The sequence below is a fragment of the Meleagris gallopavo genome, chromosome 5 (genome assembly GCF_000146605.3).
Source record: "Meleagris gallopavo isolate NT-WF06-2002-E0010 breed Aviagen turkey brand Nicholas breeding stock chromosome 5, Turkey_5.1, whole genome shotgun sequence".
NCBI lineage: Eukaryota > Metazoa > Chordata > Aves > Galliformes > Phasianidae > Meleagris > Meleagris gallopavo.
The window spans coordinates 53,512,191-53,532,528 of NC_015015.2; the positions used below are offsets into that span (position 1 = coordinate 53,512,191).

The window sequence follows — 20,338 nt, forward strand, 5'->3', positions numbered from 1 at the left end:
AAAAAAAGATGTGGAAGGCAGACAAGATGCAAAATCCTATACTTACTACCAATCCTTTGTATGGGAAAAGAAGAAAAAAAAAAAAATCAGTTTCTTCATTATTGTCAAGCCACCAATAAAACAGCAAAAAAATATGCATCATATGGATGTTAATGCTTTCCTACAGTAAATAAAATTATAGAAATTTACAGTCTTAAGAGAAACTACAAACAGATTTCTAAAAGGCATTTGGAACATAATTTTGTTATTTGCAAAACAAGTAAAGTACAAACAGAAGAGCAGAGGGATGATGCAGAATCAAGGATATTGGACTGTACAAAGTTGGTGGGGATTATTGGATTTTTTGTTAGTCTAAAGAGCAAATAATATGAGTCAACTTAAAACACTATATTTTTTTTTTAGTTAGAAAAGGTCCCTAGCAAATGTTCTGAATGATCTCTTAAGGATTCACCCTTTTTCCAGTTTTGCTAGAAATCTCCGTGCCAGCTGTCTCCTTCATTATAGCAGCTTACTAAGAAAGAAAAAGCAGCATTTTCTGACAACTGAAGTAAGTCTTGCAGAATGTAAAAGGTTAAGATGGGAATATTTAAAACACTCATTCTGTTGGGTGTTCTGAAGATAAATTAAAACAAAGCCATTAATTATGTTAACAGAAGTGAACTCAAAGCCTCCGGATTGGCAGCATCTTTGCAATAAGTCTAGCTACAGAAACTCAGATGATAACAGCCTGCACATTTGAGGGAACTATTTAGCAGCAATAAATGGCCAAACTTTAATCTGCAAAACTGTTAACAGGAACAAATGTTGCTAAACTTTATGAATAACAACAGCACAAACTGAGCAAATACTCACAAATTTGGGAGGACTATGGAAAACTGCTTTCTTTCTCACAGAAAGATGATGGAAATGGGCCAAAGATGAAGGAATAAAAACTGTAAATACTTTTAAACTGAACCTGACTTTATATGAGTCCAAATTAAGAGGAAACTAGCAATCTTTAGCAGGAATGGATTAACATCATGCCCAGCAATTCTGCCTCACTGAGGCAGCTGCAAACAGCTGCCTGAAGAAAAAAAAAAACAACAAAAACCTGGGATCAAAGCACACTGGTTAAGCATTCACCATCAACAGGAAATGCACATGAATTCATATAAACACAGAAATAAAAATACATAAATGAAAAGCCTTGCATGGTTTAAGGTATTTCAGACACCTGAAGGTATAGGGTTAGACATTTAGATGGGATAGATGTGGACAGCAGTGTTCCTGCTGGACCTGGATGCCAGCACTCACCTGACAGGGCACGAACACAAGAGATGGAGCCTGGGAACCCTCATGGTACAAGTAAGTTTTTTTTCCTCCCTCAACATTTCCAGTTGTGATAAGGCTTAGGGCTGAGAGGGCCCCAAGGCTCCCATCACCCTGGAGGTCCCTCACAGCTGTGCTCCATCCAAACAGGTGGTGAAGGTTGAATCTGGCTCTGCCCAAGTTTAAACTGCTAATTAATATTTGGTCTCGGAAGCTTGGGAACAGATAATAAAAAGTACAGGCACCATAAGGATAGAAACAATAAAAATGGAGACAACCTCAATTCCAGACAGCCTTGGATTTTCTACATCATCATTACTTTGCATATTTGTTTTAAAAAGTCAATCTACCTTTATCATTTTCTGGGTGAGATGAAATTCTGTCTGTGCCACTGAACTAGTCGGAATTCCTGTTTGGATTTCAGTGCTCTCTGAATCTGCATACTGAAGTGTCTCAGCTTTATTCAGTCCTTTCTGGCTTCAGTTTTCCCATAAGCATTAAGGTAAATAACTAATTTTTATTTTTTAAATGCTTTCTTGCCTTGCTGATCTCACATTCACTCTGCCGCATCATTTTCCAGCAGCTCTAAGTGCTTGTGACTTGGAAGTCAAAACAACCAGTTTGGGGATACTCCCTATCCAGACAGTGACACATTTTCAGGTGGCATTTCAGCTACAAACACTTCTTCGGAGAGCAGATACATCACTTTTGGCCTTCCCAGCCTCCATTACCGAGACACAGCATGCTCCTAAACTCACTTCCAAACATGGCTGCACACCACAGTGCGCCAAGCTGCTGGACCAGCCCTGTTTTATACTTTTTGACATAGTTAAGCTCTGTGCTTCATTTCTCACAAACGCAGTTCAACTGCAGACAGCAGTCGACAAGTAAATCTACCCCTTTTCCATGGCAAAAGGCCCAACTTTAATATTTTTACTGGCTTACAGCTGGGTAAATTAAGCCCCAGAATTTTATTTATTTCTTTTTTAATACCGTGCAACTGAAAATGAACAGCTACTTCACTGCGACTGCCAAGGACAACCTTAAAAACACTAATGCAATCCAGTCTAGCTCTCAATAGATCTATAAAGGCTTGAAGACCAAAAATTTTAGCTTATCCACCCAAACAAAATGTTGGTTGGTTGGGCAGGAAGTCTAATATTTCATTAAGACCCTTTACATACATACATACAAATATATGTATGTAAAAACACCTACATGCTGGGAAAGTAAAGATAATAACCATCTCAGCTTTAATGCTGTGAAAATCTGCAGCGTTACTTACCCCAGTCTTCCCAAACTTTCAAGATCTGGAACTGCTGGTCCATATGTCTCCACTTGCAGAGGCTGATACTCATACAAAGTTTCCTCCAGCTTTTGAATAGGAGCTAACGAAATCTGCTGACCCTGATTAAAAAAAAAAGAAGAAAAAAAAAAAAAGACAGAGATACATAAATGTCTATAAGGCAGGTCAAAGTCTTGTTTACACTTATTAAATGCATTGCAAGAACAAGCATACAGCATCAAGCTGGTCTGGACAAAGACCATCCCCAGTAAAGACACACTGTCTACCACATCACTCATTTCTTCAAGATTTAGAATTTTTATTGTGATCTACAGTTTGGAACTCACGTTTCACTATTTGTAGCTATTTGGACAAGATGGGAAGGAAAGGATAAAGTTTTATTGCAGGCAAACTTACTGTTAGAGAGAGCAGCTGCCTCCAATGTCACTAGTAAAATTACCAGTAGGTAAAAAAATTTCATTTATCAGAAGTAATATCAAACAAATGTCTCTGAGCAAGCCTATTAGATTCTGCAATCAATGAGTTCCTGAAAGCCTTAATTAGAGAAAGGGAAGCCTCTTTCATTTTTCTCTGCAGACTTTGTAAGCTACAATATATAATGGCTCTCCAGATAAGACGTTTATGGTACAATACAATTAATTCATTCAGCAAATTCCCATTTGTTTCATAACTAAAAATACAGAAACACACAAGCATAAAATTTTAATTCCACATGGTACTTTTGCAAACCCTTCAGACCACTGAGAATCTGCTAGACTTTCCTTCCCCTGCTCTCCAAGTCCCTATCACTCCAAGCTCTCACAAAACAGGAGACTTGTGGCTGCAAAGGAGGGGTCAGGAGGATATGAGATAGAGCCAAAGTTAACAGATGTTGCTGCGTGACATTCTACACTGATTTGTTGATCTTTCACACAGTTTCAATTTTCTACTGTATTCTATGGTGCTCACAAAAATTAGCAGCGGCAGCAAAAAGACAGCACTGTGAACTCCCCCAAAATAGCCCAGCTTCCCCTACAGAAACTGACCTTCACATCTGCAAAATGCAGGAATTTAGGAAAGTAGCAGTATTGTTCGTGTAGACATTTTGGCTGCAATGGGAGATCGGAAACTTTCTGTGGTGTAATGCCATGTTTAACCCAGGCTCCCACTGGTGATCCCTTACCGAGCTTCTTCAGTTCCCTGGGGTTCCTCCAGATGCATCTACTCCCTCAACTGGGAACCAAAGATTCCTCATGTGGGACACTGGGTTAAAATTAACTAAGCAGGAAAAAAAAGGCAGTAGAAAGGGAAAGCTGCTAATTAGATTTGTGGTTGGGGGCAATGACCTTCCTGAGATGTCCTATCATGGATCCAGGCTGAACTCTACAGCTCAAGATTTCCATTGAGTAGGCTTTCTGTTTGTGATGGAAACAATAGCTGTGGCCTTTCTGTACTGCTCAACAAGGCAGGAGGAGCTCCTGGTAGTGGTGTGCCAGTGTTGGAAACAAAAAGTTGTGGAGAAAGTTCTCAAGTCAGCCATGAGTCACTCCAACATTCACAGTCACAGCACGTTCATTTCTGTGCCACAAGATATTGCCACAGCATTAGAACCAGGCAACCACATGTTTTAAAAAGCAGGAAAGAAAGGTTAAAAATTTAGCTTCAATATTCTTACATGGTGTTTTTTTTTGTTTTTTTTTTTTGTAGATACAAATGCAGGGTCTCTTTTTACACTGCTAGAAGTTGTCAATTTCCAATCCATTCAAATTCATGAAAATAGTATACTCTTTAACTATGCTGATGTGGGCAGATAACATCCATTGTAAGAAACCAATGTTTGAATGAGACATTCAGATTTCAAGATTTAACAATCATTGTACCTCCAACCAAAGTGAATGGGAAATATCAACATTTTACATGTGTACACCCTCATCTGGTGAGTGAAAAGTCTCACTCTTTCCAAATCCTGAGGAATTTTGTTCCAGCCAGAGAAAAGAAAATTCAGTTTCAGGCAAAGATCAAAACCTTGATAAATATTTCTGGAAATTATTTGTGTGTGGAAAAAGGGAGCAGCTCAGATTGCAGGAGCCACATCTCTGGAGGGCATCACCAGAACAGCTGCTCGCAGAGTTGCCATTGGTGCATTCCTAATACTTTTTTAATGAGAGCAACTCCTGCTGACATTGGCCAAAAGGCACAGGAAGGCTCCTGACAAACAGACTGGGCTCATCACAAGTCCCTTTCCTCACCATTCATATTGCTGCAGATGTCCATCTGTGTCTGGGAAATCCTGGTAGGACAGGATGAAAATATTTCATCCGTCTTCCTCTGTGGGATTCCCAATGTGCCAGAGGTTGCAAGGGATCACGATGGCTATTTGCTCTCACAGTGGTCAGCTGTTAAGCACAGGTGAGCTGCATCTGGACACTGAGAGGCTGATTGGTCAGCATACCAACTGCATGGCAGGCACTGGTCTAAGCATTAGGGGAAAGACACAGAGCCACGACAGGATCCTTCAATGAGATACGTACTGCAAAAACAACACACCAAGCTGTCCCAGAGAGCGGGGCTGCATACAAACACCATCCATCCTTGGGCTGCCAGCATGTTCCTCTATGGTGTCCAAGGACTGCAACTGGCAGTTTAGGCAAAACTCCTTTTGAACAGCATCCAATCCAGACTTACAGATTTCAGACATCCCGTCAGTGAGTTGCTCCAATAGGCAATTACTTTCACCATTAAACACAGGCAGCTCATTTCTGGTTTATCAAGCACAGTCTCAAAGCGCTCTTACTCTCCTTGGATTTCCTCATTCCCATCCCAGGCCAAGGTGTGAATGTTAGGAAGCATCGTGTGCTTTGGCATGGCAAAGTGACTGCGCCTTCTTGGACCTGGCCAGCACATTTACCCCAAGGAGATCGTGCAGCTGTGTGACACAGCTCATTTGTTTTCCTTTCCCAAAAATCACAACTTTAGCTGATGGGCTTTGGCAACATGGATTAAATTCCACTTAGCAACGGGAAAAATACACAACTGCCTGTTGCAACTGCCCTATAGCTGCTTGGCCTTCAGGTATAGGTTTTTTCTTACAAACTAAATTTTCATCTTCCTTGACTTGGGAGCGGGCTTGAGGGAAGGACAAGAGTCACAAGACATATTTCCCAGCTGAATCTTAGCCAAAGCCCACAAGCACATGAGCTCTGTAGGTATTTTGGACGTACAGCAGCTCAGGGCAGGCTGCTTCCTGCTTGTGCAGCCTCACACAATTACGTGAGGGTCCCAGCACTGAGCACTGCACACATCTGAGCAGAGGGGCTGCTACGGAAGTCAGTAAAAGTTTACCAATAAAAAACATCACCTTTTATCTTTGTACTGATGTTGGGCTAAGATGCATTTACAATAAATGTTGCTGAAGTTAAAAGGTTCAGTATGATAATTCAGGCAGCTAAAATCCTTCTGACCAGCAGCATCCCCTTTTTATGTCTCTGTCCCATGCCATTGCACAAATGACTGCTTTACAGTCGTGTAACTTCAGACATCACAAGACACAGAAACTATTACTTAGGACTTAGACAGCACTTTTACAGATCCACAAACCACCTCATATCTATGAGGTAAGATTTATAAATTTCCTGTATTCCACCTAGACAGCCAGACCTACCTCTTTCCAGCATCAGCAGATATTTATTAGCATGCTAAAACCAAAGTAGAGGCACTATGCTCAAGATTTTGCTTTTGCATTACTTTCTCCTGACAAACCTAAGACTGACGTTGTGGTCATGGGTAAGTATTTCTAATTCCCTTTGGATGCTGTAATGTTTGTGTAAAGGAAACTGACAGCATCCAAATGGAGACAGAGAAGGCTTCCAAGAACACAGACAACAGATTTTCCTGCCTCTTCTCCCTCCCACCCTCTATCTTCATGGCATAGAAGTCTTTCTCTGCGATTATTCTAGGCACTATAGCTGCCTATTACATCTTGGAATGGATGGAACCTCGAAAAAAAAAAACAACGACCACCACCAAACACTGCTCATTAGAACTAAGCCATCTCCTTATCCATATAACCTTATGTAGAAGATTGCACAGAAATGGATTTGTGAGCAACTGACTTCATGTACTGTAAGGTTTTAGACTGAACAAATAGAGGACTGAATTGTGAGGGGTGTATCAAATAATCTTTTTGTGCTACAAATAAAAAGGATTGATTTTGTTTTTGCTCTTTGAGATGCCTTGTTCGAGAGCTCTAATTTTAAATAGTAATTTTTTAAAATGGGAGTCCTTTTTTTTTTTGTTTGTTTCAGACTCTGGTGCAATATGGCATTAAGAAAAACAAAACAAACACCGATTCACAGATTATATACATGGATGCAAAGAGCTGCCCTTGGAGTGGCAAGAAGTTTATCTCAAACAAAAACAGCAAAACCAAACAACGCTCTTCTAGGAAACATCACAGCCTACTTCAGTCTAGCAGAGCATTAGAGTTTGTACAGGGAGTTTGCCAGGTGTGTCAGCATTTGCCTGCTTGCAGAAAGAGGTTCTTTTAGCACAAGTCCAGAAATTGCAGCTCAAGGTGCAGCATTCCCACTTCTTCTCATCCTCTTGTCTCTCACTTTCCCTGGTGCCAGAACTACACTGCCTTCCTGCACCTCCCTCCCTCTGCAGCAAAAGGAAAAACAAGCAGCAGCCTTCTCAGAAATCTGAAGTGCCAAAGAGGAGGAGAAAGCAGAATGACAACACCAAGAACGCACTAGTAGGGGAAAGAGAAGAAACAGTTATGCCACAAAAACATCCCCAGGCAAGAGACAGAAGCCAGAGATCGGGGTCATTAAAACTTGTCTGGGCAACGCATGCTTCTGTACTAGAGGTGGCTGGATGAGATGGTGTGGCTAGCCTTTCTGCTTTTTACATTTCCCTCTGCTTAGGAACGTCCCCAGGGCTGCTATCAGCACACTGACAGAACGCACCACGCACGCAGATAACAGAGACAGCAGTATTTATGTGCTGAGTCTCACTGGCTCAACTCACAGCAGTGCTGGGTTTGGGTGCGACTCTGCCCACTGGATTGCACACGCGGATCTCACGGCAAGTGGGGATGGAGCTGCACAGCACGGGGTGCCAGGACACGACTGCTGCAGCTCGACCGCACGCAGCGCTGCAGAACTCAGCTCAAACTCCTCTTGCTGCACTGCACTCGAGCCAGTCGTTATCCAAATGCTTGCAAGGAATGGTAAAACAATACTTCAAATTCCTGCAGTTTTTCAGTATGAGCAATCTTAGAAAACTACTTCGCTTTTAAACTTACGACAGGTCCTGCTTTTCTGTACGTATTTTCACGTTAATAGAATTTCCTTCAGAACAACATTAATGCAAATATCCCAAGCAGTGCAGTCAGAGCCAAGAGCTGGTTTTTCAGTTTCCACCCTCCCCACTTTATTGACAAATCCATGTCAGCAATGCTAATGTGGCTTTCTGATTCTGATTAACTACCTTGTTTGACTACAGTAATACTCAGGAAAAGGAGAATGAAACTGATAGATTTGGAGGGCTCAGTTAATATTATTTTAACCTTTACCCTCCCTGTCTTCCACAGCTTTTTTAAATAAACAAGAAAAATGTCAAACTAAAATGCATAATTCCATTCCCTAGCCTAGAATTCCTTTACCAGTGAGGTTTTTCCAAGCACTCAAATATCTGAAACCAACTGTTCTTTCTTCTGCTTTTGAAAACCAACAATAAATTCAGTTTCTTTACACAACTGTGAGAAGTACTAAGGGGATACCCCAGTAGCTAAGCAGAAAGAAAACAAATGATCTGACACAGAAAGCATCAAAATCCATTCAATTTTTGCTACTAATCTCAAAATGAAGAATGTGACCATGCGTGGCAGGACAAAGATAAAGGACCCACACCCCCCTTCCCTTGGGGGCCAATGATTTCAGATGCCTCTTACCAATATGACTAGATGTAGACTTTTTTTTTCCTCCCCGCAGTAATTTAATTTTGAATGCCAAAATGGATTTAAAAGCTGTGCTTTCTTTACGAATGGCAAGAACACAGCAAGAGATCATCAGCACAGAAGAAGCTGCTACCAAAGAGGGTCACATTGTGGTCAGTTACATGAAAACCTGTATCTGGGAAATTAACCACACAGTTGCATGTGCTCAGCTATACTTCCCTCCAAGCTTTCCCTTATAACTTTCTGCATAAATAATTACTTGACCAGACTTATCTTTAAGCTCCTGCCAAAAAGCCACATTTCTCTAATCTCTTGGAAGAAAGTCTACGTCCATTGCATAAGCTGAAATATAATTCTGGTTCAGTGCCAGCATCAGGGCTTAGTGGCTACTCTTTACAGAAAAGTCTTCTGCCCTTTTTTCCATCCGTGGATGACACTGTGTGCCACCAGCATCTCACAGCAAGCTGTCAAGCACAGCCATGACCCAGGGGATAGGCTGGATGTTTGTGGGACCGAGTCATGCACTCCTTTTCAGCAGCAACTCCACAGCTCTGGCAAGCTTTCCTCAAAGTCTCTCAGCGCTCAAAGGACAGCACTGCACACAAGACAGCACCGTTTCTGGAAAGAGAGGATTAAAACACAGTGACATTTTCACGCAACTTGTGAGCCCACCGGTCAGCACCCTGGTTTTCATGGCTCATTTCTCAATCTTGCTCAGCGTTGTTCCCAACCTGATCTCAGCTTCATTTAGTGCAACACATCATGCTTATCATGGCACCCCAGCATCTTCTTTCCATAGCCCAGAGGCAAGCTTCGCGGAGGGTGACTTGGCGTCAGCGTTCTGTGCAGTTTGCTCTGCTGTTTCCCAGTGTGCTATGTCAGTATTGCAGCATTAAGCAGAATGAAGCAAACTTTTGTTACATTTCTACCATCAGACTTCTGGAGCCTCAATCATTTTGATTTGGCTCTCAACTGAGCGTAAGTTCTGCAGTAGCCAGTCTAATTACAGGATTATAGGCCTTAATATAATACGGCTTTAAATACTCACATTAAGGGGACTAATTTTTCAAGGGATGTGAAATAGAAATCAGTTTGACAAATGCCACTTTGTGCATCGCGACACGTAAATTTCAGAGAAGAACAGGCACACAATGGGGATCAGAGCACAGCAATAGCTACACATCACTCACCAGCCAGCAACAATTGCTTGAGCCTGAGCGCAGCTGAACCTGCTGCTGTTCCTGGTGGGTTGCAGTGAAGTTGAGTGTTACGCTGATACGATGCCTCAATTATGCAAGAAAATAATTTAGCACTGTAACTCTGTGAATTCCTGGAGAACAATGGAACTTGCAAAACATAGCTGCTTTATTGGTGAACATGACAGCAGATCATGAGCAGCCATATATCACTGTACCCATCGCCTGCTCCTTCCTGGGATCCTCTGCAGCAGTTTCCTCAACCACAAATATCCCCAGCTACACAATTTCATTCTTAAGGAATGCAGGGTTTGAAGGATGATTTTTAAAGAAACACTGCTTAGAATAACACAACTGAACAGAAAGCTGACCTCAGTCTAGAGAAGATGAGAAATTCCATGTGTGAAAATCTGAGACATATTCCCTATTTCACTGAGCATACAGCCTAGCCACAGATAAAGGTTGATAAAGATGCAGAACCACAACCAGAATGGCTTGTGTCTGACTGATAAAGAAATAAAGTGAGATTCCTTGAATAGCTAGATTTTAAGGAGGGACTGCTGGAAGTTGATAACTCTGGCAAAAGTAAGCATGCAAGTTTTTATAGCAATGGGAACAAAGAAAGGAATGAAATATGAAAGGACAATAAAGGCAGATGGGAAGCAAGAAAAGAATAGGAAAAACCTCAATTACAGAGAAGTAACAGCTTTCCAAGTGGTTTATACTTCCTCTGGCACCTGAATCTTAGCAAAACTTTGCACAGGATCCCCAGAACTTCCCAGGACCAGCAGCTCCATTTTCAAGCTCTGGCTGTTCCTAGGAGCGCTGCACGAAGAGTCCCACTGTGTACTCAGATACTGAAACAGCCCTGCATGTGGTTCCAGGGGCTGCAGCTTTTGTGGCTCCTTGAAGCACAACAACCAGAAACATCTAAAGCATCCCTAGAACAAGCAAAAAGGAACGGTTCCTGCTGTGAAAAATCTACAGGCTCACTCAGAGGAAAGAGAAGCAGGCAGCAGAACAGCAACATAGTCACACGCTTATTTCACTTAGCCCTAGAAAAAGCCTATTTATCTGTTTAAAAACATTAGGAGATGCCTCATCTGTTTTATCTCATTCACTGGCTCCTTTGTGAGTCCCTTAGCTAAAACACTTGCGTTACAAATAAAAAAAAATAAAAAATAAAAAAACAAGTGTTGCCACAAATTCTGAAAGAGGAGATTGCTGTGAAAGCAATTGCAGTACAAACATCACATTTCCAGCGAGTTACAGAGGTTGCATGGGTATTTCCTGCTACAGGCTCGTAACAAGACAGTTCTGCCTTAAAAACAACACTTCCATTGTAAGAAGAGTGATAAGCTCTGAAATAAGTACTGGATGAACCCACACCAGCAGGATGCCCTGAAATTCAGAGGCAAATCACTCAGATGCAGCACACCAAAGATGAGGGCTTTCACTGCAATCGTATGCCGTGGTTCCTTCTTTCTTCTTGGGGAAACACCACAAACTAGCTGTACTCCAAAAAAGGGAAGCTCCAAGAACAAATATTAAAGCATTTGTTAATCAAAGGACTAAACATATGAAAGTCAAAGCTTTCCTGTATGTTATTTCCATGCAGGAAAATAGGCACTGAGCTCTCCACACGTGATGCAAATGTCCAACTCTGTTTCGGGGCAGCTGCTGTTCTGAGAAACAAACCAAAATGAGCTGATCATTTGAATTCCCTTAAAACTGAAAATATTGAGCCAAATAAAGCAGAGCTTACTGCACGGTTTAAAAAGCCATGTCTAACATCTCTGTGCATTTAAAAATTATAATTTAACTTTACCTGTAGGAGAGAAAAAAAAATTCAAGCTCCTTTTCTCCTTAACTCTGAACTACTAAGTCCGAATCCCTACATAAGAAGTAATAAAAATAGTTTGGTTTCTGGTAGCAATAACAAGAATGTGGGCAAGATTAATTCTTACACTTTTATGGCAAACAATCTAAAGCAGATGTTTGAGAATAAAAGCGAGATGTCAAAGTAGTTAATAGGAGCGTTTCAAAACCAAACACAACAAGACAACTTGCAGCTTTACGTGCTTATATAAAACTCTAAATCACCTCAGCCAGCTTCCATTCTTAGCCCTTCTCTATTCTATGGAGCTTCACAGCCACCAAAAATGTTACATTCATGTCAAATGCACTACAGATCCATGTCTCCCAAAGGAAGATAACAGGACAGAAGTGAGTTTTGCTGATTAAAGATCAACTGCTGAATCAGGACCTTTGTGGTTTGAAACTGGAATAAAGTTCCCGTCTTTAAGAGACAGAATATATTTTAAAGATATCTTTAAAAAGTTCAGCTTCTATTTACGCTTCCTCTAGAATACTCTGTTTTAAGACAGAGATCAAACTTCATGTTGTAAGGTCAAAAATCAACATATGCATTCCCGAGAATCAGACTTCAAATATCCATTTGAAGTCATCCACACTTTCTTGTTTGTGAGTTCAAAGAATTGCCGATCATAAAGCAAACTTGAAGATATTAAATCTTCCAAGTACAAATTTCACAAAAGACAATGAGTGCATGCAGGAGAATTGACTCCTTCTACACTTAATATGGCAAAAGTTTGTATAAGGTAACCATAAGCACACCCTTTTCAAATGAAACTAGCTTTTATTGTGAACACGAAAGACACTGTGTTAACTTAAAACACCATTCACTCAGATGTGCCTTCCAAAACGCCTTAAGCAGGATTATATTGATTTAAATAAAGTAAATTAGGCAAGTTTTTGCACTCAAGCTTCCCACTCAAACAGGATTTGCCGAGCCCTTTGAGTTTAATCAGCAGTACAATCACACAGGTACACAAGAGACTGACTAAGCACACGCACATGCAATTCTGGACTCACCAGCCAAGCTGATTTTCTGGCCAGCTCCGAAGAACTGCCTTCTGTGCTATCAGCCCAAATCTCCATCTACCTGGAAGCCATCCACCCAGCAACACTGGGCTGCTGTGCATCTGCTTTGCTGTTCCACTCCATTACACGAAATACTTAACCCTTCCTCACCGGCATGGGGTAACTGATACCGTGTCAGTGAAGTTAATGGGAGCAAATCAGAAAGCCTTGAGTACTGTGAATAATGATATTTTGTTGTGTTTCCTTTCCCAAGAGCAGGCAGCTTGGGAGGGTGGGAGGGAGGGAAGGGAGAAGGTATTCTCCTCCTCTACCCTGCCCCAATTTCACTGCAAGTTGCTTAAGAAGCTCTCAGCACATTTGTCTTTATACAGAGTGGGATTTTGCTTTTTTATTTAAGTCTCCGAGATCAGACAAGAAAGGTAATGAAAATGGTATTTTCAACAATAGATAGCTTTAAAAAAAAAATTAAAAAAAAATCACCACCAGTTTAATTAGCTTTGCCCTAACTCTGGGCATACACCTTTTTCAATCAATAATGAACTGAAAGCCATGTTTTCACCTTTAGCTTCACATTAACCTAGGGTCCTGGTTAAACTATAATACTATATCAAGTTTTTTCTCTCCATCTCCTTTTCGTAGCCACTACTGTGCTGCTGAAACGTCCGTTGCTAGAACAGAGCATTGGTACCTGCAGCATGTGAGAGATCTGCGAGGAAAACAGCTCACCTTAGGAAGCTGTCTAATCCCAGACTCAGCTGCACAAGTGGCTATGGCAGCCTGCCCTGGGGCGTTAGCAGAAGCTGGGAGTCACAGCAACTGCTTGCTGCTATCCAGACAAGGAAATTCAGACTTTGTTTAATCTTCCATATCTTAGATTTAAACACATACCAAAAGGCAAGCATCCAGTATACTCTTTAAGTCATACAGCCAGCTAACTCACAGCAAACCAGCAGTTCCGTTATGATAACACATCACAGAATGTACCTACATTTGCTTCTATCAGATGTTACAGTTTGCTTTTTATTATAACCTACAATGTACTTGTTTATAGTGGACGTGCACGCTGCTTAGTCTAAAGAATAACTAAGTCTCAATTATAGCCTCTTCTGTCATATATGCATATACCCTGATACGCAAATAATCCAGCACAATAATTGCACAGTTCTTAACAAATGCTATCAGTGCACATTTTGCAACACCCTATAATGCCCCAATCCTATGAGCATTTACACACAGGCTTCAGTCAAAAGCATTTCAAGCCAACAAAGCTATTTGCTATGAGGAAATTTCATCAGATGCTTATTTGGGGCTTAGACGCAGATGCTAAGTTGAATCAACATTACTGAAAATTACTCATTTTAGGCACAGAAGGCAAAAGAAGCAGTCCCATGCTGATTGCTTCACCTGGATGGCGGCCTTGCAAGTCCAGTCCAACAAAGCCCAGCAAGCCTAAACGTGACTGCGTAAACTGAGCCCATCCGTTCGCCTGCAATTACTGATGGCAGGAAACACAACAGCCTAGGAAGCAGGGGCTTGCAGAAACAGGCCTTGAGAGAAGCAGCCGGCACCCTGACAGCCCCAATCCCCACTCTGTGTCCCCTGGCAGCCCACAGACACTGCTTGAAAGCCAGGCAGCTCACTCAGGCCATGGTGGGCCCACAGGGTGCCGCCGGCCATTGGTAGCCTTCAGGGCTGAGCATGCAGCGAGGATGGAGTAGCAGAGCTGAGAGTGAAGCCAGCATGGGGACATGCTTGCTTTGTTTCATAGCTTAAGGGTTTTCTGGGTCAGAACCAGGATGATCTGCATCTTATGTGATCACGATCTTCCAACTTCAGACCATCATTTTAACATGACTATCGCCGTGATTAGGCTGGCTTGTCCACTAAGGCAGACTTGTGGAAGCTTACAGTAAGATGAAGATTCAAGTTGCTTGGGCCATTTTTGAAGCAAACAACCAGTTCTGAAACTAATTAAAACAGATGCTTAGCCGTGCCACTTTAACTGCAGGTGGGCATCAAGAGAGTAATATAAAGCAAGGGAGATTTTAAGAAGTAGATAGAGCTTCCGATTACCTCCTTAAGAGTAGTAATTCATTACATAAAACACCTTCATTTTATTATCTGGGCCCCAATTCCACAGCCTACACAAATTGAGAAAACAGACTCATTAGGGATTATGTATAATTGGGTCCATTACTCAGACCAACTGTATCGAGCATCCTTAAGAAGCTAATTTATAGTTTCCAAATTTCTCTGATTATGTCTTTAAAACATTCAAAAGAAGATAGCAGACAGTTACAAATCATACAAACACACAGCCTCCGTGCTATTTTAAGAAGTAGAAGTGATTCACTGTAATAGCCATTGAATTAACTGTATTTACCTCAGTGTCTTATTTGAATAAATCGTACCTCAGTGCTGGACAGTACATCTAACATTTGTCTTCATAGTAAAAAATAAAAATAAAAAAATAAATCACAAAATGCAATGCAGACAAATCAATCCTCTGCAAACTGACATTTGGGGCATCAATATGTAATGCACCTTAATCACATCAAAACAACGTGAAAATCTGCTTTCTTTTGCAATCCACATCAGATTTAATTTCTGCATTAACTAAAGTGCATAAACGGTCGTTTGATGCAATCAGTTCAGTTCCATTTAAAGAATAACACATCACAGTGCTCTTAAGTCTTTTTGGAAATACCTCTGTTGCCCAGCAGCACAAGGCTTCCACCAGTTGCTGCCCCACATGCTATTGCCAATCAGCTGCATTTGCTGTAGCGCATTCCAAATTTTACTAATTAATCTCTACACTAAGCCACACCAATGGCTGGTTGCCATTTGAAATGATCATCATCTTTTATTTAAAGACATAGTGACCCTACGGTCAATCTCAGACCTTACTTTAAAACAAATTGCTCCCACTTTCAGGGAACTCAATCCACTGCAATAACGAGTTGGCTTTATTTGATTATTTTTTTTTTTTAACTGGACAGAGAAAGTATCCTGATGCAATTGTTTGTAATTTGAGTGTTTGTACTAAACATACTAAATTATTTCAATGTTAATTGGCAAGAATTGAGAGAAATCTTACATTTCCATCTAGGAGTTACATCAGCAGAGGGTACGAGATGCAAACTCCTGGAAGAAAAGACCACTCGCTCTTGCAAAACAGGCTTTGAAGCTGTGTTTTAAAAGACTCCAGCTTATTGCTACATTTCATATGAGGTTTTAAATATTGATTTCACACAGACCAATCGCTCGTGCTATTGTTACAGGCTGCTCTCATTCAGCAGTGCATGTGAGCTCTGTGACCTTCACAATGACCTCTACAAAAGCAGTTGTGCATTTTAGTGTGGTGTAAATCCTCACAGACAAGTCGAACCTGTTCTTTTTGGCATCCAGCCCTTCAGATGAATACTCTGCTGAGATTTATTATGAAAGGGGAATGAAGGGGCATTATTGCACAACAGTCATCCCTCTCATACAGAGAAGTTCTATCTTTTACAACTTCTAAAGGCTTTTAAATAAACACATTTTCTTTATTACACTAAGTATACACAATAAACACTAAATTGATCTTATTCTCCACGTTTTCTGCAATTAAAATTCATTGTCATTTACCAAAACATGCCCAGAAAAAGCGTGTGAGCAAAGGTGTTTTCTCTTGTCATTAATAAATAATATTCATACTTCCTGTTACTATACACCAGGGATTGGTGTTTCCTAGCACACCCTTCAGTTACAACACTGAAGTATTATTCCACATTGTAGCAACACACACTGCCTTAAAAGGGGACATTAATTATTTTTGTAATGCCATGAAGTTGCTGCAGGATATTAGACTGTCTTCATAGGAAACACGCTCCTATGGTAAAAATGATGAATGACAACATTTGCAGGTTTTTAATTAGATTTCAGAAGAGTAGGAAAGCATCGACAAAGTTATTTTCCATGCTCTCAGCTTAATACTTCACAAGCCCAAATGCAAACAAAATAGAAGATTAATTGAATTTTAAAATGTAAATTATAAGTATAAACTACGAAAGGGACAAATTTTACAAATTCAATGAACCTGCTAAAACAGAACAGTAACTGTATCACTCACATTATCCACCTTCCTTAGCATTTCCTAATTCATTTTTCAACAAAACATGTTCTGTTAGGGAAGACAGTGAAACCCAAACAAAAACCACCCAAAGCTGCATTGATACTCTATTCCAAAAACTCATGTTCAAACTAGCTTCATCTGATAGCCTCGTGGAATCAACTCGAAGTATTTTGATTGAAACAAACACTTTCTTATCTAAATCTCTGAATTCCCCTAAAAAGTTCCTTTCCCCTGCAGTGAAAGCAGCCACGACAAGTGACAATGCGTACACACTTGGCAGTTGTCTGCTTTTTTCAGCCCGAGCCCATGTCCCTCTCCTTGTCTCACATTCACTAACCCACAGGTCATCAGGTATGGCCTTCCTAAAGTCTCCCCTGGTCTTTCCTTAGCTTTCTCCCTCCTCCTCTTCCATCAGCAAAATCGAACAACAATGCACAATTGAGAAGATTTCCCCAGACAAGTAAAAAAAAAAAAAGTGCCACTATTCCATCTTTCCGGGGTTCCTATTGCACAGGCTGCAGCAGTTTTCCTTACATAACATGCAGCAAGAATTTTTTACCAACTAAATTTGCTTTCCCTCTGTAGGTCCCCATCTGCTACCTTATCACGGATTTCTAAGCCTGATAATACCAGTAAGATGGATTAGAGATAGCCTGAAGATAATAGAAGATAAACCAGCATGATATGCAGTGCTGTACTTAAGAATCAAGCATCCTGAGTGCTAATGAGAGGTTTCTTGCTTCAGAAGAAATTCCACATTTTGAAAAGCTGTACTTTCCATAAACAAACAAAAAAAATTGAAAATAAATATTCAGCTGTATTTATACTTCACTCTTCACAGAAACAAAAACAAACAAAAGAAGCCCAGTTACAACCATTATTTTACTCAAGGTTTAAGAGCAATCAACAGTTAAATGAGTACAACATGCATCAGGAACACTTCTTTTACTTTAAGAGTCACATCTTTGTTTGATTTTGTATCTGAAATTAACCAATCAGATGTAAGTTGTGTTAAAAAGCAGCGTAATGCAGAAGCTCTACACAACGCTATCAGTAAAACTATACTAATGCAACATTATGCTTAAAGATGGTTTTTGTGTTAATCGGGTTTTTGTTTGTTTGTTTGTTTTGTTGTGTTTTTTATTATTATTATTATTATTATTATTATTCCAAACATTTCAATTTCTTGAATGGACTAATCCTGTCTAGGCTCCAGGTTCCACATAAATCAAAATGGGAATTCAAGCTCATGGCATCTCACAAAGAAGTACATAGGGTAAATAAGTGAAAACTGAATGGGTGAAGATGAAGGAGGCAGATAGTTTCCATTGTAATCCCCTATACATCCTCCCATCAGCTCTGAAGCCAAGCCATCTTCCTCTCCCCACGCAATGAATAAAACCCTAATAATGCACTAGTAGGAACAAATGCAAAAGGGAATCCTTGGTATGCACGCACAGCTAAGATAGTGCCAACAGACATTAAACACCAGGATATAGATGTTGAAATTCTGTGCCAAGTTCTCTTCTGTCAAGCAGACCACATGATAGCCCTCCAACTTCTTCCATATGACAGTGTGCCAGTGGCTGGTGGGAAATCCTTACAATAAAGCTCCTTGGATTATGCTTTTTCTGAACTGCAGTGATGACCAGGCTCAAAACTTGCTCCAAAAGAAAGCAAAGAAAATGGTGCCATTCCCAGTATTGTTACCATCGAGCTTTCACAGAAACTGCTGCCCTTTTGGTAAGGCAGAAGCTTCTTTGAATATTTACTAATGGATTATTCCTCAGACTTCACTTGCGTGAGCCCTAAGATCCTACTGCTTTAAGGGCAGCACTACAGCTGGAAAGCTTTATACAGAGTTTTGGATGGACGTGGCTTTTTTCCCCCCACTAGCTGTGTCTGCATGCCCACAGGTACACAAATACAGGCAGCCCTAACCCTTGGTGCCAAAGAGTGCCTAATGATGGCAAGGATCAGATGCCCACATCGATCCCGTTTAGATCTGTCAGCAAGTCTACACGGCACAGAGCAAAAGGTCTTGTTTACTTGAGCACTGCTTGTGACAGTCTTACAGGGGATCACGTTTCTGTCATTCTCTGCTTTGGAGAAAAGAGCAGCACTGCCTTTATTCATGCCTCTCTTTCAAGAGATGAAACAAGAGAATAGTCCTCAGATCTAAAAATACATGATTCTTCACTCCTGCCCACAGCCTTCGGTTCTGAATTGCTCCTCCCTCCAACCCACTTACCTGCCCTTCCTTGTTCCACTGTCAGTTCCCCGTGCACAACCCTTCAGTGCACTATCTACCTTGCCCAGGATCTTCTTAATGTCAAGAATCATTATACTGACACAAACCCATCATTTCATGTTCCACTAATCCTTGCAAATGTTGCAAGTCCCAGTGTCCTGGCCTCCATCCAGATAACTGAGAGGGATTGTTCCATATGTGCTCTCTGTCCCTCCATTTCCTGTCCGTACCACCACTCACATTTGTCTGAGTGAGTCAAAGCAGGTTTCTTTGTTTCCAAAATATTCTTAATTATCCTACAGTTTTAAAGAGAACCTACATAAAATACAACATTTATACATCAGTGTCTTCTCTGTAAGAGGCTGAGGATGTTTTGCTCTGCCACACATTCTGCTGGAATTGTAACACGTCACAGGTTACACCTGGCTCTCCCACTTCCCCAAAATACAGTTACCTGTGCAGTAGCTATGCTTAGACAAAGTAGAACAATAAACTAAAACAATAACTTCTCTACACTGATATATTTCGTATTTAGGATTTTCTTCTTTTAAAAAGTTAGGAGGAATGAACACAAGCAAAACTTTCAGAGACCAACACGCTCCTGCAGGAAGATTACTTCTCTTTCATTAGCAGCCAATATTGTCAATAATTCCTTCCAGCAACATCCTGACTGACACACTGAATCCAGACTAGGTATGCACAGGGAAATTTACCTTTTCATGTCCAACACTGATTGCCTAAAACAATATTCCCTTCTCCCACCCTCTGCACCTGAACAAACATTCTTCAGGGAAATTATTATTGAAGTCTTCTTGGTACAGAACATCGTCTCTTTGATCCAAAATATCTTTTACTGCAAATATCCTAGTACAATATGAGAGCATCTTGTATGGCCGACTACTGGGAACTCAGGCCTCCAGTACACCTTTAAAAAACATCTTTATTTTTAAATCTATTTTTAATCTGTAAAAATGCTATTTTAAACTTCAGAAGTTGAATAACTTGTCTACTGTGTTGCCTTACATGCAAGCATAGATGCAGAAAGTGGCTGCTACACAGCACATCCAGCATGGTCTCAATAGACATGCTGAACATTTTTTCTCTTGTAGGAAATTAAGGTATTAGTAAAGATGGTGCATCTCAAAGATAAAATCAAAACAGAAGATGCTGTGGGGAAAAAGAGGTCTTGCATGTACACCCCTGCCTATAGCCAGAATTCCTGTAAGAAAGTGAGTGAGATGTCATGGTCAAAACCGTCTAAGTGCGCACACACAATCCTGCTGCCCTCTGAGATCAGACCTTACACAGGAACTCCTCCAGC

The 20,338-nt window shown here is 40.7% G+C and overlaps 1 protein-coding gene across 2 annotated transcripts in view; it reads right to left on the reverse strand.

The window, feature by feature from the left end:
- MNAT1 (MNAT1 component of CDK activating kinase) overlaps positions 1-20,338 on the reverse strand; it is a 115,690-nt gene that overhangs the window by 34,418 nt on the left and 60,934 nt on the right. For both annotated transcript variants that reach the window (XM_003206785.4, XM_010712062.3), the window contains exon 7: positions 2,594-2,715. In XM_003206785.4, the coding sequence (XP_003206833.2) occupies positions 2,594-2,715 (122 nt within the window). The remainder of the gene's footprint in view (positions 1-2,593; positions 2,716-20,338) is intronic.